This window comes from Scyliorhinus canicula, chromosome 11 (genome assembly GCF_902713615.1).
Source record: "Scyliorhinus canicula chromosome 11, sScyCan1.1, whole genome shotgun sequence".
Classification (NCBI taxonomy): domain Eukaryota; kingdom Metazoa; phylum Chordata; class Chondrichthyes; order Carcharhiniformes; family Scyliorhinidae; genus Scyliorhinus; species Scyliorhinus canicula.
Window position 1 is genome coordinate 36,829,058 of NC_052156.1, and position 24,825 is coordinate 36,853,882.

At 45.3% G+C, this 24,825-nt stretch overlaps 1 protein-coding gene across 1 annotated transcript in view; it reads left to right on the forward strand.

The window, feature by feature from the left end:
• The window catches only part of LOC119973643 (voltage-dependent L-type calcium channel subunit alpha-1D-like), an 863,992-nt gene that overhangs the window by 636,133 nt on the left and 203,034 nt on the right, over window positions 1-24,825 (forward strand). Inside the window, exons 32-34 of the mRNA XM_038812023.1 lie at window positions 20,714-20,797; window positions 20,949-21,089; window positions 21,677-21,760. Of these exons, the coding sequence (XP_038667951.1) occupies window positions 20,714-20,797; window positions 20,949-21,089; window positions 21,677-21,760 (309 nt within the window). The remainder of the gene's footprint in view (window positions 1-20,713; window positions 20,798-20,948; window positions 21,090-21,676; window positions 21,761-24,825) is intronic.

Sequence of the window (24,825 nt, forward strand, 5' to 3'; positions counted from 1 at the left end):
CTCCAATTAATAGTTGAAAGAATGATACAAAAAGATTTCGCGGTTTAAGACTTTTACTGTGACAAAAGTCTCAAAGCACTATTTTTTAAACACTGAGCGTGAAACTCTGTTGCCCAACGCCTAACTCATGATCGGTGATCGAGCAGAGAATCAGTTCTGATGCCGGAATCAGGGCCGGCACCAGTTTGACGCCTGTTTGCGATTCTCCGCCCCCTCCAAAACGGCGTAATTGTGAGGCATGCCGCATGCATTCGCAATGCCATTGGCGCCTCATCGACCAGCCCACCTACAATGATCCCCCACAATGGGACGAGTTCACGACGGTGCGGGATACGTGTGGTCTGCGCCGGCATGCCAGCAACAGACTGTGTCCAGCTCCGCCACACTCAGCCGAGATCCGTACCAGTGGCCGGGGGCTGTGCGGGGTGGTCAGGGGATGGACTGGTGGGTCGCTGTTTGCCGGTTAGGTTACGCGTACGGTCGATGCCATGTTGTATGGCATGACAGGTCCAGGCATCAGCCGTGCACATGCACAGTCCAGGAACCGGCCGTTCACCGGCTGTTTTCGGCGCGATCCGCAGGCATTTCATATGGTTCCAGTCCTAGCCCCTCACTGGTACCGGAATCGGTTAGGGGTTCATGCCGATTTGCTGGTCGTGAAACACCATGACCGGGATTCTCCGACCCCGCGCCGGGTCAGAGAATCGCCGGGGGGGGGGGGGGCGCGAGTAACGCGCCATGCTGCTGCGACGCCGGTCCGCCGATTCTTGGCTGCCCGCGGGATCGCCTCCGCACCAGTTGGGGGCCGTTGAAAGCCCCCCACGGAGATTCTCCGCACCTCGACGGGCCGCCGGCGTGGGTTATGTATGGTCCCACCCGGCGGGATTTTGGAGTTCTGGCTGCGGGGGCCATCCTGGTGGGGGGGAGGGGTTATCCGACTCCGGGGGGTCCTCCACGATGGCCTGGCCCGCGACCGGGGCCTACCGATCGGCAGGCGGGCTAGTTCCGTGGGGGGCCTATGTTCCTCCTCGCCCGGCCTCTGTAGGGCTCTGCCATATTGCCCATGGGCGGAGATGGGAACCCACGCGCATGTGGTTTAGCACACTGGGCTAAATCGCCGGCTTTTAAAGCAGACCAAGGCAGGCCAGCAGCACGGTTCAATTCCCGTACCAGCCTCTGTGGTGAATGTATAATGCGTATAATTCATACTGTGTATCACTGTGTCCTTGTGGGCTCCATATGTGAGCCGTTGCGCGGCTCTGCCCACAGGGGGAGATGAGGAGCTTGTACAGGGCTCCGCCCATGGCCCCTCCCACTACCAGAAGAATAAAGTGCTGCGGTCTTGTGAGTCTGCCCTCAGTTCTTCTGGTCACAGGCAGGCTCAGTTGTAAGTCGATCAAAGCCACAGTTTACTTCCACTTGTGTCTTGAGTGTATTAATGGTCACATCAATTTAATCGACTTAAAAAACCACCATGGAATCAGCCCTCAAACCTGATCGACTTGACCCGCAGGCCGCAGAAGCGAAGGAAATGTTTTTATATTGGCTTCGGTGCTTCAAGGCCTACCTGGCTGCGTCGACTACCTCCGCTGTTACTGAAGAGAAGAAACTCAGTCTCCTACACGCACGGGTGAGCCATCGCATTTCTACTCAACTCGATAGTACCGACTTGTACACCGAAGCCCTCGCTATACTCGACAGCCTATACGTGCGGCCTGTAAATTAAGTTTACGCGTGGCATATTTTCACTACCTGCCGCCAGCACACCGCAGAGTCACTAGAGGACTACCAGCATGACCTAAAAGCTCTTGCACGGGAATGTAACTTTCAGGCTGTAACTGCCTCCCAGCATATGGAACTCGCTGTCTGTATGTGTATGTTGCAGGGGTCCGGTCCAACTACGTGCGCCAGCATCTCCTCGAAAAAGGGGCCCAGAACCTGGAGGACACAGTAACACTAGCAACCTCGCTGGAGGTCGCGTTCCAAAGTTTGAACTCGTTCCCAGCCGACCACGTGACCCCATCGTGGACCCCTGACCAGAGACTGCCCCAGGCCTGCGCCGCATGGCACCCGCCCACCACGGAGCGCCATCGTGCCATTTCTGCGGTCAGCCCCAACACCCACGGCAGCACTGTCCGGCCCGCAACGCGACCTGCAGCAGCTGCGGTCGAAAAGAACATTTTGCAACGTTATGCCTGTCTAAAACTAAACCCTCAAACTCTACCGCTATCCAGAGCAGTCGCCCCTCCAACTCGCAGGCCCGCAGACCCCGCAAAATTGCAGCGTGTCTGCCGACTCCGCCTCCGCACAACATGTGCAACTCATGGGGGCCGCCATCTTGGCAATCCTCCCCCACGCGGCCGGCCATGTGCGCGTCATGGGGGCCGCCATCTTGGGCACCATCTTCCTCGCCGCCCGCCACATGCAATCCACGGGGGAGGCCATCCTGGCCATCACCCGATGTGCATATCGACGACTACGACCTCCACGGACAGTCATCACGGGGCCACCACAGCACCGCTGATCAAGCCACCGACTTCCCGCAACTCAACGCAGTCACTGTGGACCAGACGCGGCCAAAGCTCAGTCGAAAAAGAAGCTCAAGCCATTGTGGAAGCCGTACGGCACAGGAGGCACTACCTCGCAGGTAGGAGGTTTACCCTCATTACCGACCAGAGATCGGTTGCCTTCATGTTCGACAACTCTCAACGGGGCAAAATAAAAAACGATAAAATCTTGAGGTGGAGGATCGAACTCTCCACCTATAATTATGATACCATATATCGGCCGGGGAAGCTCAACGAGCCCCCAGATGCCCTGTCCCGCAGCACTTTCGCCAGCGCGCAAGACGACCGATTACAGGCTATCCACAATGACCTCTGCCACCTGGGGGTCACCCGGCTCGCCCACTACATCAAAGCCCTCAATCTGCCTTTCTCCACCGAGGAGGTAAAAGCCATCACCAGGAATTGCCCGATCTGCGCGGAGTGCAAACCGCACTTCTATAGACCAGACAAGGTCCACCTGGTAAAGGCTTCCCGGCCCTTTGAGCGACTGAGCATCGATTTCAAAGGGCCCCTCCCCTCGGCCAACCGCAATGTGTACTTCCTCAACATCATAGACGAATTCTCCCACTTCCCGTTTGATATCCCGTGCCCCGATATGACCTCCTATACAGTCATCAGAGCCTGCACAGTGTCTTCACTCTGTTTGGTTTCCCTAACTATGTCCACAGCGACGGGGGTTCGTCATTCATGAGTGACGAGCTGCGTCAGTACCACGGGCATCGCCTCGAGCAGGACTACCAGCTATAACCCCAGGGGGAACGGGCAGGTGGAGAGGGAGAACGCGACGGTCTGGAAGACTCTCCTACTGACCCTACAGTCCAGGAATCTCCCGACCTCCCACTGGCAGGAGGTGCTCCCCGACGCACTCCATGCAATTAGGTCCCTCCTGTGTACGGCCACTAATCAGACTCCTCATGAGCGATTATTTGTTTTCCCTAGGGGCACTACCACGCGGGCTTCGCTTCCATCTTGGTTGAGGACACCAGGCCCGGTTCTCCTCCGGAAGCACGTCCGGACACATAAAATGGACCCGCTGGTAGAGAGTGTACTAATACTACATTCAAACTCCCACTACGCCTTTATCGAACACCCCGACGGCCAGCAGGACACCGTTTCCCTCCGGGACCTGGCGCCTGCAGGATCCACCAGCACCACCACCACCACCGCCGAGGTACCCCTCACACTACACCCCACCCGATCCCCCACGCCCTGCGCCCCCATGCCTACAGGTTTCCTGCGCCCCTTTTCGCCCGTCACACCGGTCAGGAACGAAGCTCTGAACGAACCACCCCCGGAGTCCACCCTTAGATCCACACTGGACATCAGCACGCAGCCATCCGAAGCGGCTGCAACCCAGGTGCTCCGCAGATCCCAGCAGACGACTCGGGCACCGGGCCGACTCAATCTGTAGACCGGTCACCCCCGCCGGTTCATTGAAGCCTACTTGTGACAATAAGTGATTTTCATTTCATTTTCATTTTCAGACTTGCGCCGGCAGTGCCTCGCGTGCACGGGCATGTGCCAGCCATGGCATGCCGGCTTCCGAGTGCCAGAGCAGCGGACACCACTCCGGTACCGTTCTACCCCCCTAGGAAGGGTGCATACCCGGGCCTGAAGGCCCGTTGACGCCGGAGTGGTTCACACCGCTTTTGATGCCGGCGTCAGAGCTTGGGCGCGGGATTGGAGAATCCCGGCTCATTGGTCCCACACTGGCGTTTGCACCTAGCCTCAGAAACTGAGAATTCCGTCCATTATCTTTGGAGGCAACTTGTGCTTTAGACTACAAAACAAAACATTCCCCTTTTTCCTTTTGGACAACTGAGAGTTTACTTCGATCTTTTCTTGGGTGGAATTTTCTCATAATTTGTCAGAGTGATAGGCTCTGACTGAAAACTGCGTGTATCTCTCCAGATGCGCAACCAGGTTTTCAGACCAGATTTTCTGGCACTCTGACAAAATAAAATCTGTCCTCATGGTTTACGCTGTCACTGGTGGGGCGGGGCCTGATAGAGCTGGCAAGGCCAGCTCCACAGAGATCAGGGCACCATCTTTCAAGGGTGTCCAATCAGAAGAGAGTTAATACTTCCCCAGTATGCCCCCTCCCCTACCCCTAGTGTCACAATACCCTGAGCTTGTGCATGGTCAATTCCAGCCCCACTTGATCTACAGTCTCAACACAGGTGAAATTAGAGTTTATTTAAAATACCCAAGGCCCTTGCCTGTACCCAATAAACTGCAGTCACCAGATTTGTAACTTTATCGCAAGTAACCTTTTATTATGTACAGTATTATTAAACTGACAGAAAAATGCAACTGACTACCAAATACCCCATTCCCAACCACCCCTTCCTAACTACCCTCACTCTCTATATGCACACACATACAGACAAACAAGACAGAAGGGAATGGGTGGTGGAAATGTAAAGAAAATATCTATAAAATGAAAGGAGAAAGATCGCTGATGTACTGGGATAATTTCTGGTTAATGCCGAAGTTCAGCTTTCGCTTTGATACATCTTTCTCGGCTTATGATGATTTTATGGCAAGGTTGTCTATTCTATGTTCTCTGCAGACTCAGCATCATTCCAAGTTCACACAAAGGATGTGCCGGGCACACTCTGCTTTTAGAACAATACGCATTTTTTTCACTTTGGCACGCAGGAGTGAGAGAGAGAGAGGGAGCATTCCTTTCACTTCCACAGTTTAAAAGTGTCTGCCCAGTTCTCGTAGAAAGAATCGTGCAGAAACCAATCCCTGAAAACTATCCCTGACCAACCCACCGGTTGCCAGCCGACCAATAGACCAACTCCCTCCAAACCTGATATCTAAGATTCACTCAGTGGCGACGAGTCTGACTTCTCCTTTCCAAAAACAAAATATGGGAACATAAATGTCCTCACAAGCATGCTGCTTCAACTTTGAGTCTGTGGGCAGCACGGTGGCCTAGTGGTTAGCATAACCGCCTCATGGCGCTGAGGTCCCAGGTTCGATCCCGGCTCTGGGTCACTGTCCGTGTGGAGTTTGCACATTCTCCCCGTGTCTGCGTGGGTTTCGCCCCCACAACCCAAAAATGTGCAGAGTAGGTGGATTGGCCACGCTAAATTGCCCCTTAATTGGAAAAAATAATTGGGTAATCTAAATTTTTAAAAAAAACTTTGAGTCTGTGCCTCAAGGCACATTCCAATTATGGGTCCACAAATAAAATAACATAAGAGGAATGGGAACAAAAGAACTAAACAGGAAGGACTCTTACACTGGCACAAAAATATTGGAGCTCTTTCCACCCCCCCTGCACCCACTCCCCACAGTACAATCATTCCCCCCCCCACCACCTGCTAACAGCGGCATTATTGCTGGCGCTTCACCCCCCTCTCTGCCAGCTCCCCCTCTCAATGCTATCTTCCACGGTGACTGCAATTTCTTCCCCAATGCCCTATCTCTCTCCCGTGACTGAAAGATCCCTCCTTCACCTCAATGGCTGCTCCCCAATACTGCAAAGCCCCTCCCCCTTAAAGACCCTACCGCGCTGCACCCTCCCCCCCAAATATAAAGGGACCCCCCTTCATTGTTGGCACAGGCTGGCATGGCAGATTGGCACTGCCAGTTTGGCATCTGTGCTGGAGGCAGTGCCAACCTATGTCAGGGGGCAGTGCCAAGGCACCAGCGGGCATGTCCTCTGGAGGCTATACCTATACCTATGTTAGGGCCTGGATGAAAAAAAAAATCCAACTCTCTAAACTAAAGTATGTGATCCTAAATGGTGAATTCCGACTGCAACCCTCAGAAGAAATGAAACCCTATCAGACTAAGAAAGACGAGACCAGTGTTGAGGATGGTATCAACCTCTCAGTGTTCCAGTTCTCCCTCACTCAGGATGACGTCCAATACTTATTAGTATTCCATTATGGCCAACCTGGAGTATCAAAAATGAAAATACTCGCCAGAGTTATGTCTGGTTGCCCAGCGTCGACTCAGACATCATAGACGAGATAGGTGAGATAGTGTGATTCTGTGTACAGGTCCACAGGTCACTGAAAGGGGCAACACAGGTGGAGAACGTAGTCAAGAAGGCATACGGCATGCTTGCCTTCATTGGCTGGGGCATTGAGTATAAAAATTGGCAAGTCACGTTGCAGCTGGATAGAACCTTAGTTAAGTTACACTTGGAGTATAGTGTTCAACTCTGGTCACCAAACTACCAGAAGTATGTGGCGGCTTTAGAGTGGGTGCAGAAGAGATTTACCAGGATGTTGCCTGGTATGGAGGGCATTAGCTTTGAGGAGATGTTGAATAAACTTGCTTTGTTCTCACTGGAACGAAGGAAGTTGAGTGGCGACCTGATAGAGGTCTACAAAATTATGAGGGGCATAGACAGGGTAGAGGGGTCAATTACTAGGGAGCATATGTTTAAAGTGTGAGGAGCAAGGTTTAGAGGAGATGTACAAGGTACGTTTTTACACAGAGGGTAGTGGGTGCCTGGAACTCGCTGCCGGAAGAGGTGGTGGAAGCAGGGACGAAAGTGACGTTTAAGGGGCATCTTGACAAATACATGAATCAGATGGGAATAGAGGGATGCGGACCCCGAAAGTGTAGAAGATTTTAGTGTAGGCGGGCAGCATGGGTGGTGCAAGCCTGGAGGACCGAGGTGCCTATTCCTGTGCTGTACGTTTCTTTGTTCTTTGTTCTGTGCACCTAGAGCTCTCTGATAACAGGACCACAGACTCTGAGATGGAATCAGAGGAAGCTGGTGCCCCAACTGATGTGAACCCAGAAGAGGAACATGCATCAGTAACTCTTCGGCACTCTCTCCAGAAGCGACTGACCTCAGACTGATCGGCAAGCGATGGAAGGGATTCTCGCGTAGCAAGGGTACTGGGGGAGAAATGGACTTAAGTAGTGAGGAATGTTATGGTGGTCAGGAAGGATATGGGGATCATCATTTGATTTCCCGTGGACTTCCTGGAGCATGAACTTCCTTACTGAGTGATCAGGAACTTGCCCAATGGTAAATGAGCAGTGGGAGTTTAAAACCCGTTACTTCAACCTGTAGATTGCAAGCTTAGACTTGTCTGATGTAAATCGCAGCTTGGGTATTTTCTGTCATCTAAATAAAAGGACATGGTGTTGGAAGATTGGCCTTGGTGAGATCATTACAGTCTTCAAGGCCCAGCTTTATTCTGCACCATCTTGGCATAGGTGTGTGGCATTCTTGGCTCGTTGGTAACCAGGCAACAACAAAAGCACTGGTGTATTGGCACGGTTAGGAGGGCTAATGCTGGCATCCTGGGAAAGGACAGCTGGTTTATGCTCCAAGAAGCCACAGTCACTTCCCAAGGGCATGCCTCAAAAATCCTATTAATCTGTTGGAGGATAGATTGCTGGACTGTTGTAACATCCTACAAACTTTGTGCAGACTGTAATCTCCAGCAATGATGACAAACGTGTGAGCTTGAATTTCAGTAAGCAGATGTCGGATGAGAGAAGTCTGACATTGCAAGACTTACAGTCTGAGCTTCAACTATTCAGACTTCTGGAATAATCTGTCCAACCCTTGTGCCACATTGGTGCTTGATTACTATGTGCTCCTTGACATTGATAACAGGCTTTCTGACAGGCTTTCCAACACACCAAGCATATCTAATATGTCTAGTGTTCATTCTCCTCCTAACTCCTCATGTACCTCTTCTAGAGTAGTCTGTTGTTAAGCTGGTGGCATGTCCCCTCATGATGCCATGGTTGCACAGGTTGCAACAGACCAAACAAATTTTAGCATTCGCGCTATTGAGTACTGCAGGATTCCTTGAAAGCAATTCAGGCTTTGAAAACATTGGGCGTGTTTTAACAGAAACATTTCTAAGTGTCATTTTGGGAAAGATTGGCTGGGCATTTCTCGACACCCATCATTGGCCAGATTGTGTCAAGTTTTAATGGCACTCAGTGCCAAAAATGAACCCCCACGAGCTTCTCGCCATTACTGGCTGTCTCGATATCTGCTTCACCAGACTGGCAACTCAGCGTTGTGTTGCTCACAAGGGGGGATCTGTTTTTAAACGCTCCCTCACAACTCACTTTCAGTCAACACACAAGTATGGCAGCGCGCAGACCTCCCCTCTTGCTTTGGGGTTGCTGACCTGGCCAGGCTTCTCGACAGTGTGGGTGAGAGATGGGATATCCTGTTCCCCTGAGGGGATGAGATTGCAGAGTACTTAGAAGTGCATGATAAAATAGGACTGAGTCAGCACAGATTCGTCAAGGGGAGGTCATGCCTGACAAATCTGTTAGAATTCGTTGAGGAGGTAACAAGGAAGTTACTCAAAGGAGAACTCGAGGAAATCTTTTTGTATTTGGCTGTTTAGCACACTGGGCTAAATCGCTGGCTTTGAAAGCAGACCAAGCAGGCCAGCAGCACAGTTCGATTCCTGTAACAGCCTCCCCGAACAGGCGCCGGAATATGGTGACTAGGGGATTTTCACAGTAACTTCATTTGAAGCCTACTCGTGACAATAAGCGATTTTCATTTCATTTTTCAGAAGGCTTTTGACAAGGTGCTGTACAGGAGGCTGCTAAATAAGACAAGAGCCCACAGTGTTAGAGGCAAGGTACAGGCATGGATTTATTTTTTTTAAAATATTTTTATTCTCAACCTTTTTCACATTTTTCCCCAAATTTACACCCAGCAACAATAAACAATAATCAGTAACGAATGTAATGTCAATCCCCATATCAATAACAACAAGCCCATCCTCCCACCAAATCACCAAACATTAGCCTACATGTGAACATAAACAAATAACAAAAAGAAATCCGGAATCGCCCATCGTCACCATTAACACATACAGTGCCCTTCCCCCAAACTCTCCCAACCCCCCCCCCCCCCCCCCCCCCCCCCCACCAATGTTCAATGTGATCTAATTCTCGAAAGTGCATAATGAATAACGCCCATGAATTGTAGAATCCGTCCATCCTTCCCCTCAGTTCAAATTTGAGCTTCTCAAGAGTCAAGAATTCTAGCAGGTCCCCCCGCCACGCCAGGGCAAAGGGTGGAGAGGTTGATCTCCACCCCAACAGGATCTGTCTTCGGTCGGTCAACGAGGCGAAGGCTACAATATCTGCCTCCAAATCCGTTTCCAACCCTGGCTGGTCCGACACCCCGAATATGGCCTCCCGAGGGCCCGGATCAAGTTTCAGGTGCACCACTTTAGAGGTTACCCTAAACACCTCCTTCCAGTAATCCTCCAGCTTTGGACAGGACCAAAACATAGGAACGTGGTTTGCCCCCCCAGCAACGTTCACACACATCTTCGACCCCTTCAAAGAGCCGGCTCATCCTCGCCCTTGTGAGGTGTGCTCTAGAAACCTGTCATGTGAGAGTACCTTTAAGAAATGTGTGTTTATAAATGGGTATGTGTATAAATATCTGTAGTGAGAGTACCTTTAAGAAATGGATGTTTATAAATGGGTATGTGTAGAAATATCTGTAGTGAGAGTACCTTTAAGAGATGGGTGTTTATAAATGGGTATGTATAGAAATATCTGTAGTGAGAGTACCTTTAAGAGATGGGTGTTTATAAATGGGTATGTATAGAAATATCTGTAGTGAGAGTACCTTTAAGAAATGGGTGTTTATTACTGCAGTGATGTCAGAGAGTGGGTGGAAAATGGCTGTCTGCCAGCTTTCTACTTTTGCTTTAGGCTGTTTGCTGCAGGGTGTGTTTTAGTTTCGTTTTCAGTGTGTGAGCTGAAGCCAGACAGAGCAGCTGTACTGTTGATCTCTCTGTCATGAAAAGACTATCTTTTGATAATTTGGTGAATTCAGAATTCTGAATGTTTTCAGTAGTGAATCTAAACCTAATGTGCTTCTGTTGAAAGATGTTTTTTCTGTCCTCTGGATGTTGTTTGGGAAGTTATTAAGGAATACTTAGTGTTGTATTCTTTGGGGGTTGTATTTGAATTGATGGTTGCTAAGATGCTCACTCTATGTTTCAAAAAGGTTAACTTGAGTTCATAGAATAAACATTGTTTTGCTTTAAAAATTACTTTTCCATTTCTGCGGTATCACACCTGTAGAGTGGGTTGTGTGCTCCCCCATACCACAATCTAGTAAGGTTGTGGGTCAGGTGAACTCCATGATATACTTTGGGGTTCTCTAAACCCTGGCCATAACAATACCAGACTCGTACATGAGGAGAAAGCGTTCACCCTCCGGAGCACTTCACACCAGAACCCCTCCTGCATACCCTCTCCCAACTCTTCCTCCCACTTGCCTTGATCCCTTCCAGGGGTGCCTTCTCCTCTTCCAAAATAGCTTCGTAAACCGCCGACACTACCCCCTTTTCCAGTCCCCCTGTCGTCAGCACCTCCTCCAGCATTGTGGAAGCTGGCTCTATCAGGAAGCTCTGTATCTGCTTTCTGGCAAACTCTGTATGTATCTAAATATTTCCCCCTGCTCTAGCCCATATTTTGCTCTTGCTTCTTCAAAACTGCAAACTGACACTCAAGAAACAAATCTTTTGGTGTCCTAATACTTTTCTCCTCCCATCTCTGAAAATTTCCATCCCACTTCCCTGGCTCAAATTTATGGTTCCCCTGAATCGTCATTTCCCTTGACCCTGCCCCCAACCCGAAGTGTTGCCGAAACTGCTTCCAAATTCTCAACAAAGCTATTACTACCGGACTCCCTGAGTATTTACCCGGGGCCGTCGAGAGCGGCGCTGTTACTAACGCCTTCAATCCCGACCCCGTACACAAACTCTCATCCATTCTGACCCACTGGGAGTTAATCCCTCTGACCCAGCTCCGTAGCTTCTCCACATTCACCATCCAGTAATGATACATGAGGTTCGGAAGACCCAAACCCCCTGCCTGTCTTCCTCTTTGTAGTAGCACCTTTCTAATTCTGGCCACCTTCCCTCCCCATATGAACGATAATTTAGAGATAATCTCTCTAAAAAAATGCCTTTGGCAGTAAAATCAGCAGGCATTGGAAAATAAACAGAAATCGCAGCAACACGTTCATTTTAACTGCCTGTACCCGACCCGCCAGTGACAGAGGGAAACCATCCCACCTTGTCAGATCAGCTTTCACCCTCCCTGCTAAACTAGAAATCTTGTGCCTAGGGAGCCCCCCCCCCCCCCAATCCTGAGCAACCTGCACCCCCAGATATCTAAAGTGAGTCCCTGCCCTACGGAATGGCAGCCCCCCCCCCCCCCCCCCCCCCCCCCCTGTGGTACAGGCATGGATAAAGAATTGGCTGACTGGCAGAAGGCAGAGAGTGGGGATAAAGGGGTCCTTTTCAGGATGGCAGCCGGTGACTAGTGGTGTTCCGCATGGGTCATTGTTTGGACCACAGCTATTCACAATATACATTAATGATCTGGAAGAAGGAACTGAGGGCATTGTTGCTAAGTTTGCAGATGATTCACAGATATGTATAGGGACGGGTGTTGACGAAGCAGAGAGGCTGCAGAAGGAACTGGACAGGCTACGAGAGTGGGCAAAGAAGTGGCAGATGGAATACAATGTAGGAAAGTGTGAGGTTATGCACTTTGGAAGGAAGAATGGAGGCAGCGACTATTTTCTAAATGGGAAAAGGCTTTGGAAATCAGAAGGAGTCTTAGTTCAAGATTCTCTTGCGGTTTACGTGGTGGTTCAGTTGGCAGTTCGGAAGGCAAATGCAATGTTAGCATTCATGTCAAGAGGACAAGAGTACAAGAGCAGGGATGTACTGTTGAGGCAGTATAAAGCTCTGGTCAGACCGGATTTGGAGTATTGTAAGCAGTTTTGGGCCCCGTATCTAAGGAAGGATGTGCTAGCCTTGGAGAGGGTCCAGAGGAGGTTCACAAGAATGATCCCTGGAATGAAGGACTTGGCATATGAGGAATGGTTGAGGCCTATACTCAATGGAATTTTAGAAAGATGAGGGGGTATCTCATTAAAATTTTCGCAATACTGAGAGCCTGGATTGAGTGAATGTGGAGAGGATGTACCACTAATAGGAGAAACTGGAACCCAAGGGCACAGCCTCAGACTGAAGGGACGATCCTTTAAAACAGAGATGAGGAGGAATTTCTTCAGCCAGAGGGTGGTGAATCTATGGAACTCTGCCGCAGAAAGCTGTGGAAACCAAGTCACTGAGTGCCTTTGGGACAGAGATAGATAGGTTCCTGAGTAATAATGGGATCAGGGGTTATGGGGAGAAGGTAAGAGAATGGACATGAGAAACATATCAGCCATGATTGAATGGCGGAGTAGAGTTGATGGGCGAAATGGGCTAATCCTATGTCTTATGGTCTTATGGATCGGAGGGCCAGCAATTGTTAGGTGGATTGGCCATGCTAAATTGCCCTTAGTGTCCTAAAAAATAAGGTTATAGGGGGGGGTTACTGGTATAGGGTGGATACGTTGGCTTGAGTAGGGTGATCATTGCTCGGCACAACATCGAGGGCCGAAGGCCCTGTTCTGTGCTGTACTGTTCTATGTCTATGTAATTGGGTCTGCACCTTGGTCTCCAGTCTCCGCACCATCGTCATCAGCCTGGACCTCAGCGGGTACTCCTTGTTCCCCAACAGTCAACCCATCATCCTGAAGTGGTCCTCAAAGATGCTGGGGATCTTTGAATATCCCAGATGTAGCTGTCATGCACGCTCCCTGGGAAGCATGCACACGCCTGCATGATCCTTAAGCGGTGGTTGTACACAATCTGAATATTCAGGGAATGGGATCCCTTCCTGTTAGTAAAGGGCACTCCCTGATGCCCCGGTGTACGCAAGGCGATATGCATGCCATCAATTACTCTGGACCTGAGGCATACCTGCGATGATTGAGAATCCTGCAGTCCGGTCATCTTGGTGGGCTTAGTCCAGGTTGAAGGTATTGTGGTTGGATGCTTGGGCATACAGAGCATCTGTGACCTCACAAATGCACTTGTGGGCTGTAGCTTATGAAATGCTGCACAAATCCCCACTTGAGCCCTGGAATGATCCAGTCCAGGGCTGTGGTGACCTTCATGGCCACCAGCATGTCCTCTTCCTCTATGGAGTGCAAAATCTGCGAGGATGTGGCACAGATGCCGCACTGTCACTTTGTTGAGACGCAGTCACCTGCGGCACATGCTGTTTGTCATCTAATCAAAAGACTAACAATGTCTGCACACCGTGGTCCATCGCTGGCATCCCCCTCAGGGTTCCTCTTTGCTTGAAGGCTGGCTGGTTCTTCAGGGTGTGCAGCGGCCCTCTGCACATGGCCTCCCTCTGCACATGGCCTGCCGCCTCCAGCCTGTGTCAATGCGGCTGTGTTCTCGGGCTGCCACCAGCACCACCAGTGTACCCGACAGTGCTACATAGGTGCCAGCCTGGCACTGTCAAGGTGCCAAGCTAGCATTTTTCCTGGGACAAGGATGGTATTCGGGGTGCCCTGCGCAAGCATAGGAGAGGTGTGGCAGTGGTCAAGGATCCCCTTATAGATGAGTTGGTGCTTGGGGGAGAGGGGTAGGGGGTCGGGGTCACATTGCAGGCGAGCAGTGCTCCTCCATGTAGAAAAACGGACTGCATAGAAGCTTCATGTAAGGATTATTGCTTTGAGCCCATGTGACTTCATCAGCTCAAATTGAAATTTAGTATAAAGATATGACAAATGTTCTTTCAAGGAACTGCAAGTTACTGAAATCTGTCTTGTGTCCGTGCTTCTGTTCACTGATCCATTCATTGTTGACTAATGTAACCTGCCAATTTATAGCCGAAGCTTCAGTCTAATAATATGTTGAGTCCAATACATGCTGGAGTTAAGAAAGATTATGCCAGGAGACATAAACCAGAATACAACGTCAGGTTCATGGGGAATGAGAGCTTTTCTGCATGAGTAAGTAGAGACCTGAAGCCAAGAAAAATATCTTGAATAAAGCCCTAAAAATGTATTAGTGCATTAGTTCTCAGCGGGGCTTGAATCCAGAACCTTTTCCCAAAAAGTTGAAAGTGCAGCCAATGATTAGCAGTTTGGTGAGTGGATTATCTATGTTGACAAAGCACAACCAATATAATGTTTCTTGCAATACTGAGGGACTAATACTAGCAGTACCATCCTTAGTATGAGATATTAAATTTATGCCTGCGTGTATATTCAAGTGTGTCTGTCGAGACAAAAGATCCCGTGGCTTAATTTGAAGAGAGGGAATGTCTTTGGGTATCCTTCCACAATATTCCTTTCTCAACCAACTCCACCAAAGGCAGATTATATGTTCATTCATCTCATTGTTTTTGAGATCTTGCTATTTAATGATGGCTTCTATGTTTGTACAACAATTCATTACAGTTCAAAATAATTCATTATATATAATGTGCCCGAGGAGAGATGTGATCAATTTCTAAGTAAATGCAAATCTTCTGTGCAATTCTTATTGACTGTTCCAAGTGATTTCTCTGTCGGTGCTTAAAAGTACCCAGTGTCATAGTAGCTGACTGCATCAGTCACTTTTCCTTCCACTGAGATTGCAGTCCAAATGTTGCTTTGTGACTGTGTATCTGGTTCTGAAAGTTAACACAGACCTGAGACTGTCTCCTCGAGAGGTGCAGCCTCTGTACATACTTTTCCTGGAGAACGCCTGGTGGGTATTAATTAACAGTGTTAAGCTGCATCAGGCAGTACTGAATCCTGAAGGTCTACCTGCCAAGACTTCAAATCTGCTGCCCATGATCTCCTGCTTTTGTTGTTCCTTCACCAAAGTATGTCACATGGGGTATGGGTTTCAGAATTAACAAACAAAACATTTTTGGTTAATCTCTAGCTTTGCGCCTCATTAGTTCTCTTCTGACTCACTGGTGTTTTAATATAAATTGATGAGATGTAGAAGTAAATAAATCATGTTGTATCTTCACATTAATTGTTGCTTAAAAGCAGCAGCAGCAAAAAAATGTTAGTGACTGGTCTGTGCATTAATTTTCATTAATAATATTTACTTCCAGGAACAAGACTAAAACTCAACTATTAATTGTAAATTAGCAAACACCATTATTTAATGCACAATTAGCTTATGTGCTAGTTAAAGCATGCAGAGCAACTTAAAACTTCTTTCGGTAGAAATTTGTATAGGCAGTGGTGCAAAATCAGCAGCATCAGATCAGTTACCTAGCTACTATTTAATTCCCTTGACTTCAAGGAAACTGAATATCAGGTGCTGTGGATTACGCTTGGCTGATCCAAAACCACCTGTTGCGCGCTACCACCCAAGCCTGTGTTTCTTGGTTTTTGTTCATTACCGATCAACATAGAAAGAAAGAAAATGACCTGCACACTTAGCAAGTAATTTTGCCATATATTTTTTCATTTAAACTTTTGTACTTCATGCTTGCTGCCTTTCTCTAGCCACTAATATAAAAGCATAATAAAGATAATCAACCCTGGAGCCATTTCTTCAAAAGCCACCAAATCTATACTACCCAAGCAAACAGTCAACAAAAACAGATATTTCCAATGATTGGACTTGATTATTTAATTAACTGTTTCAATTTCCTTCAGAATATTAATATTTTACATTGTTGGGTTAAAATGCCACAGGATATCACATTGGCTTCTTGTGACAGTACTCAATTTAATTTCTACTGGAGGGATTTTTATAGCGTAGCTTGCACTTGTATAATTTGTCAACCCCACTAGAACATAGAACAGTACAGCACAGAACAGGCCCTTCGGCCCTCGATGTTGTGCCGAGCAATGATCACCCTACTCAAACCCACATATCCACCCTATACCCGTAACCCAACACCCCCCCCAACCTTACTTTTTTTTTAGGACACAACAGGCAATTTAGCATGGCCAATCCACCTAACCCGCACATCTTTGGACTGTGGGAGGAAACCGGAGCACCCGGAGGAAACCCACGCACACACGGGGAGGACGTGCAGGCTCCGCACAGACAGTGACCCAGCCGGGAATCGAACCTGGGACCACTATAATTCTGATTTATAATTATTTTAAATGTGTCTTTTAAATTTAAGTTTGGACTAGACTATAGTCAAATGTGCAAATTCTTGAAACCACAAAATGTTCCATTTCTTTGCTTTACTAAGATTTTAACTAACACTTTGTATTAGGTATGTGTGCCAAAAAAGGAAAGATGGCTAGTAAGTGATCTTTATCTGACTGCTTGCAGTGCTTTCACTTCTGTTTGTCAGATACTAATTATGCATGTTATTTTGGGAATTTAGTTGGTGTGACTTGTCCATATTTACCTCCCTATCCTTGCCCTTAGAATCTGAACCTCAATCAGTTACCCAGGTGTTGCAATTGGTGTGGAACTTTTCTTCTGCTGTTTAGTGGGTTGATATTTGGCCAATACATTGAGTTATCTGATGGCATGAAGACACTTTTAGTTTTACTTTAAAAAATTGAAATGAAAATATCTGATTTGGACTTTTGATTTCTGGACATATATTTTTTATATATATCGAGAACTATCATACTTCAGATCACCGGATCCTAAACCTTGTACTTGAGTTAGTGTCATACAAAACATAGTTTCATAGACATACCTCTTTTATTAATAGTGAGCTTTATGCCCTTATTTCAGTTCGATATATACAAAATGCAAACAGATGTAAGAAAGGCTACATATTTTATCAAATATTAATATTTAAGTATTTCACAACTTTTAAATAAAGTCATTCTGTCCCAAGAATGTCCCATTTACAAAAGTATTAAATATTTTTTAGTTTTAATTTAATGAACAAATTATTGGTTTTAAATTTTCTAGTTTGTTATTTTTGTAATTGGTCTGTTTTGTGTATGTTTAGATTGCTTTGTAAATAATTAATTAAATAAAACTATAAATTGATGTAGGTTCTAGTTTTGATAAATTAGTTAGAATATTGAAGTGGATTTTAATAGAGCAAGCTTCTAGTCTTAAAAACAAAAAGTGCTGGAAATACTCAGCAGGGTTATGGAATGAGAAACAGAGTTAATAACCGGGATTCTTTGTTCCCTGCCGCTAAGATCAGGAATCCCGATTGGGCTGAGAATCCCATGTCGGGCCAGAAAATGGGATAAGGAGATTGACAGCTGCTGACCACTTCAACAAAGTCAACTGCTTTCTGCAGTTAGAAAAGAGGAAGTGAAACCACTTAGCTGGTTTGAAATGGTCAGCAGCTGTCAATCAGAACAAGAATGTATATAAACACTGCCTTAAAGATCAGTGGAGGGTACTTCAGATGCATTCAAGCGTGGAAGATAAATAAATAAACCTCCTGTCAGCTATATTTAAACCATTTAGCTGTCAATCAAAAGCAAGTTGAAGGTACTGCACTGTGAAATTGAATGAATGCTTAGCAGTTCAAAGGATCTCAGTGGATTTCAAACCTTTTCAAACATTGTGGGCTTTCTAGAAGGCATTTCAAAAAGCAGTTTCAAAAGGATAAGGTTAAGGGAGCAGATATAAGGAAAGGGTCTCTGGTCTGATTCTTCACTGAACTGTCTGGCCTGCTCATCAGACTGAGAAGGCCACCAGAGTTTAAACAGGTCAGATCAGGATGAAGAATTTGAAGTGAGAGCTGACTAAGATCTTCATGCCAGGAGTGATCTTCAGGTTGCCAAGGACTGGAAGGAGCAGTCCAGACATGGGACTTCCATCCTAGGGAAGGGTCCCAGGGTCAACCTTTTACCCACAGCCTGATCCCCACCCAACCCCCATAATCCTTGGAGGAACCCTCCCTCTACACCCCAGCAGCGACAAAGGTGAACTGGAGCAATGGGATGACCCATCGTGTTAGGCTACCGAGTCACTGCCAGGATGTCAGAGCACCATTGGCAATGCCAGAGGGTGTGAATTGAAGAAGGGGGGAGGCCTGGTGTGGAGGGTGGGTAGCTAAGCGATGCTAAAGGGGTATAGGGAACGCTAATAGGGGGTGCTGAGGGGGTTGGGTGGGGTGCGGGCCAGGCCACCTTCATGCGTGCGTGGTGTGGGGTGGGGGTGACTGTTATTCTCGTATTGTGGGCGAGGGGAGGGAAGATGCAGTTCCTTGATGAGGGGTTGGGGGTGCTACCCTTGTCACTGGAGGGGGGTCAACATTTATGTTGTGTGGGGAGGGCGGGGGGCGTCCTGTCTCTGGATGCTGGGATTGAGGAGCCCTTTCAAAATGCTGGCCCGACCCCAATAACTGCAGGGAAACTGGTGTGTTTGGCGATATGCATATTTTTCCATGGTCAAGTCATGTGAATCCCACCCCGGCAACACTCCGAGCGCCAGCGGGGCACAGTCCCCATTCCCCGCTGGAACAGAGAATCCCAGCCAGTGGGGCATAGTCCCCATTCCCCACTGGACAGAGAATCCCAGCCAGTGGGGCATAGTCCCCATTCCCTGCTGGAACAGAGAATCCCAGCCAGTGGGGCATAGTCCTCATTCCCTGCTGGAACAGAGAATTCCAGCCAGCGGGGCACAGTCCCCATTTCCCGCTGGAACAGAGAATCCCAGCCAGCGGGGCACAGTCCTCATTCCCTGCTGGAACAAAGAATTCCAGCCAGCGGGGCACAATCTCCATTCCCCGCTGGAACAGAGAATCCCAGCCAGTGGGGCACAGTCCCCATTCCCCGCTGGAACAGAGAATCCCAGCCAGCGGGACACAGTCCCCATTCCCCACTGGAACAGAGAATCCCAGCCAGCGGGGCACAGTCCCCATTCCCCGCTGGAACAGGGAATCCCAGCCGGTGGGGCATAGTCCCCATTCCCCACTGGACAGAGAATCCCAGCCAGTGGGGCAGAGTCCCCATTCCCTGCTGGAACAGAGAATCCCAGCCAGTGGGGCATAGTCCTCATTCCCTGCTGGAACAGAGAATTCCAGCCAGCGGGGCACAGTCTCCATTCCCCGCTGGAACAGAGAATCCCAGCCAGCGGGGCACAGTCCCCATTTCCCGCTGGAACAGAGAATCCCAGCCAGTGGGGCATAGTCCTCATTCCCTGCTGGAACAGAGAATTCCAGCCAGCGGGGCACAGTCCCCATTCCCCGCTGGAACAGAGAATCCCAGCTAGCGGGGCACAGTCCCTATTCCCCGCTGGAACGGAGAATCCCAGCCAGCGGGGCACAGTCTCCATTCCCCACTGGAACAGAGAATCCCAGCCAGCGGGGCACAGTCCCTATTCCCCGCTGGAACGGAGAATCCCAGCCAGCGGGGCACAGTCTCCATTCCCCGCTGGAACAGAGAATCCCAGCCAGCGGGGCACAGTCCCCATTCCCCGCTGGAACAGAGAATCCCAGCCAGTGGTTTGAATGGAATATGACTCTTCAACTTTATAGTCATAGTTGATTAATTGAAGCCTGGAATATTTAAATATTTAGTTAAATTAGGGGCTGGTTTAGAACAGGGCTAAATCGCTGGCTTTGAAAGCAGACTAAGGCAGGCCAGCAGCACGGTTCAATTCCCATACCAGCGTCCCGAACTGGCGCTGGAATGTGGCAACTAGGGGCTTTTCACAGTAACTTTATTTGAAGCCTATTTGTGACAGTAAGCGATTTTCATTTCATTTTCATCTCAATTATTTTGGTAGCTAAATAATATGTTAATTTTATAATTCAACATAAGTCTGTTTACAAATGAAGGACAAGTGAAAGATGGATACCACTGAATGAAAGAAAAATACTCATACTTTCACAGCCTTGTAAAATACAGCCAAATTTATCTCGGTTGTAACTGCATTTGTATTGTAACTTTTGATAAATGTAAATGCTATAGATCACCAAAGTGAAAATTCAAGATTCAGCTGGAATTATCGCTGATTTAAACATAAGCTTTATCTATGGCAAGTTGAACATTCATCCACTATTACCTTATATGATATGCCAATTATCTAAATAAAACAAAGGGACTGTATGTAGTACACCTTATTTCACAATTTACTTTATTTCAGTACACTAGTCCTGGCAGAAACTGTATTTTCTCTCAAAATTAATCATATTTCAATTGAAATAATGTTTAACCAGTAGAACAGCATGATCAGTTAGATAAATTAATTTCCTATTAAATTGCTGGGTAAATTATTTTTTAAAAGTTTGAGTTGGCAAATTTGTTGTTTAGGTTTTGTGTTAAATTCTCCACAGTTAACTAAAGATATATCTATTGTTTACATTGTTAATATAAACGTTTGCCCCCTACCTACTTTGTGTAGGGCTATTTTAGTGACTCCTGGAACGTGTTTGACTTCCTCATCGTTATTGGCAGCATTATAGACGTCGTACTTGGTGAACTTGATGTGAGTACTGTACCTTCCCAGAAACCATTACTCCTTCCTTCTCGTGATTCACTAAAGTTACCACTGGACAAGTCACAAACAGTTGTTTTTAGGATATAAATAAGGACTTTCAAAACCTGATTTCTCTCACTTTATCACTTTCCTTTTCTAGAATGCAGAAGCGGAGAATTTCACCAAAAAAAAAACAGGCATAGCTGTGAAAGCATCTGTCCTTTTTTTGGCCTTGATGTGTAAAGCTCCACTTGTATTATTCTGTATAGCTCAGAATATGACACAATTTCAGTCAAAATTTTGAAATTAATCAGGTTAGTTTAACCACAATGGTTGCTGTAAACCATAAAATAAAAACTCAAATGTACTGGACTGTGCTTTGTTATGGTCAGGTGCACCGGCTGCCTGAACTTCTGGAACATTGAGCACCAAAAGGATACTGTTCCCCTTATGGGTATATTTAGGTTGTGTTATAAATAATCCATTAAATAAAAGTATAAACTGATATTATAGATTAAAGTTTTCATAAATTATTTGGGATATTTAAATGGATTTTAATCAAGCTGCGCAATATTTCTAGTTATATTTAATTAATATGATTGAAACAAAGTACAAACATTTCAAAGAAATAATTAAAGCCTGGAATATCTAGGTAATTTCTTTTAGCCCATTTGTGGCAGTTAACTTTAGAATTTGAAGTAAATTAGTTTACAAGAAAAGGGCAGTTGATTGAAAAAACATACTCATGCTTTCACAGTGATGCAAAATACAGCCAAGTTTACCTGGGTTGTACCTGTATTTATGTTGTAACTCTGGACTCTCTTGTTACTTTTTTTCTATTGCCTTTTCTCATCCCTTTCTGCTCCTATTGAATGTTTACATTCACAGCACTATTTCGCTGATGCATGGAACACTTTTGATGCCTTAATTGTTGTTGGTAGCGTCGTTGATATTGCTATCACAGAAGTTAATGTAAGTAAAGGCTATCAATAACTGCACCTCCAATATTAACCTTGTTCCTATATCAAGACATCTTAATATATAGAAGTTCCAAGTCTACCTTCTGTTAAAATTTGTCTCCATTTTAGCAGTGAGTTTTTAATGTTTGGACAAATGTGTTATACGTCAAGGAAAATTCAAAAGAATAACTCTAACACTGAATATTTATTCAACATTCAGCTAGCTGTCTGATCTAAAAAAAATAGCTCTTTGTGATCACAACCGACTGAAATATTTGATGCTCTGCTTATTATTCCAAGTTTGTATGTTTTAATTGAAATTGCTGAACCAGTTGTGTTCAGGTGCAGCAGATGCCTGAGAAGATTCGTGATTGACAGTGTTCTAATAGTATATTCCTACCCCAATGAATTGAGGGATATTATAATATCAATCCAAATTTTTTAAATAAACCATACTTTTCATTATGTTCCCAAGCTAGCTGTTTTAAAAGGCATTATTACAGTCTAGAGCTTTTGCTGGAGCTTGAGTAGTCAAGTTACAAAACATGGATAAGAAATGAAAATGTATTTTTGAAAATGACTTTGCCATTTATGTGGTTAAACTGCAGTGCAATGACATGAGTGGTGAAACAATTTTGCCATTAAAGTCATCAAACATCTCTTTTAATACTTGGTACTGATAGTTCTCTGTTAGTATTTAATCCCGGCTGTAAAAAAACTGAGAAAAATGTGAAAACTTCTTTGTGATAATGTTTGAGGCACAGTGCCAGTTTCCTACAGCAATGTGAAGAAGGCAGTTTCTAACAATTCCTGAATGGAGGATGCTTGACAACTCCCAAGAATGGCAAATGAGTAGTTTGTAGTATATATTCAGAAGTTTGAAAATCCAAATTTATCAGCAAGACTTTTTTTTACATTGCCTGACAAAATAAATGAATTGTACTTTACAATATTTATTAAACTTATGAGCATTCTGTATTCTGTTATAATGTCGTAAAGTGTATTCTGAAACTGTAAAATGAACTTGCTGTCTTTAGTTTTGACATTTAATCATTGAAAACTCACTGCTAAAATCCCTGAATAGAATTAGTTAAACCATTGTATTTTTCCTATTTGTCCAGGTTGCCCTTCCATTTGGTAAAATGCAGACTGACACTATGACATTAAATGAACTGTGGGTGGTTCAAAAATATCATCAAAATGTACTCATTTACAAATTTCTGTTTTTCCTCACAGTAACATGACATAAATTCTTTATTGGCAAATTCTTTATACCCTATTAAAACTATGGGTAAGAATATCCCCATTAGTTCACTGAAAACTGCGCAAATATTGTTACAATAATTATTTTTTCTTGTTTTAGATCATATCAGTTATAGAAATTAATTAATGTTTCCATTCATTAAATGTAATCCAAGACTGTTATTCTGTCTACAGCAATATAAAATGTCACCCATTTAGATTTTACATTTTTCATCAGTAGCTCGGCGACCATGCAAATAGATTGTGATTGTTGTTGTATATTCAGAAGATAAGCTGATCACAAGTTCCTGAAACAATTAGTAAACGAAAAATAGGAAAAATAAGAATGCTGGAAATACACAGTAAGTCAGCAGCTGGAAATGGAAGATCAATAATAATGTAAATGTAACCTTTCATCACAGCTAAGTTTATTTAATGAAAGTAATTTTAATAAGTGGTACAGTAAAATCCCAATAATATTTTAAGCCAAAACTATAATGAATTTTCTAATTCTACATTATGTCCATTATTTTTTCTAGAATCTTGTTGAGGCAAGTATCTGGTTCATGACCTGGTAGCACCATGCATTTTTGTTGAAACTTTTTGTAATCTTTCTTTACACCATGTTTCACAGTTGAATCACTTAAATTGTGGTCATCCAAATTTTCTTTTTCTCATTTAGCAACAATTGAAATCTGCAATCTGCCATTTATTAAAATAGAATTTGTAATACTTATCCACTGTATATTTTATTTTTTAATTAGTTTGCATGTTAAATAATGACAAAAGAGACGGAAACTCAACAAATTGATTTTTATGAACTTGGTTAAACAAAATGTTGAAGAAGCCTTTAAACACCTCTAGAATGTCCTAAGAAACTATTTTCCATCAAATTTTGCATATCAATACAGCTGAACAAAACCATGATTTTTATTTGCATAATGCAAAGATTGCTATTTTTGGAACAATATAAAACACAAATGACACATGTATTAGTTTAGACATTTCAATAATTATTAGTACTGATATATTTTGAAGGTAAAATGTTTGGCATAAAGAGGAATAAATATTTATAGAATAAATTTGTTATTCGATTGGTAGAATGGGTTTTAATGGCTAACATTGAGAAAAGGTTCATTTTCCGACAAGAGATCAGTATGAATGTAAACTGGTTTTCATGTTAAAAGGCTAAGACTAGCAAACAAACATATATTCCAATGTATTTAATTACTTCCAATGCTGAGGTTCTATTTAATTTTACAAGGTGAAGGTGAAAATTTGGTTGACCATAATTCCAACAGATTTTGCACTGGTTTTTCTGCATGATCACTTGGACAATTTGTTTTTAATCACAATTCACTTTTTCTGTTTTATCAAATGCCAATACTGCTCAAGTTCCAGGTGTTTAATATTTGAAACAATCACCGTGTAGTATTAGGACATTTAAATCTCTGGGTAAAGCAGCACAATCACAGAATTGTTGCTGTCTCTCCAATACTGGCTTTTCACTCTGTATAAATGTATGATCTTCAACTCCTCATAAATAACCAAATTATTTCTTGTACACGGACGGCTATTGTACTGCATGTAATGCCTACTGAATACTCCTTGGATGATTATAAGGAAGGAATAGCAAAATATGAATAGCTGTGATCGTCACAACCACAGACAAAGTAATTCTAATCACAGTGGAGTTTCTCCTGCATCAATTAGGTACATTATTGGGCAGTTTCGCAATTCCCCTTTCTAAAGACCCTCAATTTTCTGAGGCATAGTCCTAGGTATGGTTCCATATTTCTTCTTGAATGTTCAAACTCCTTCCAGATCAATTCCTTT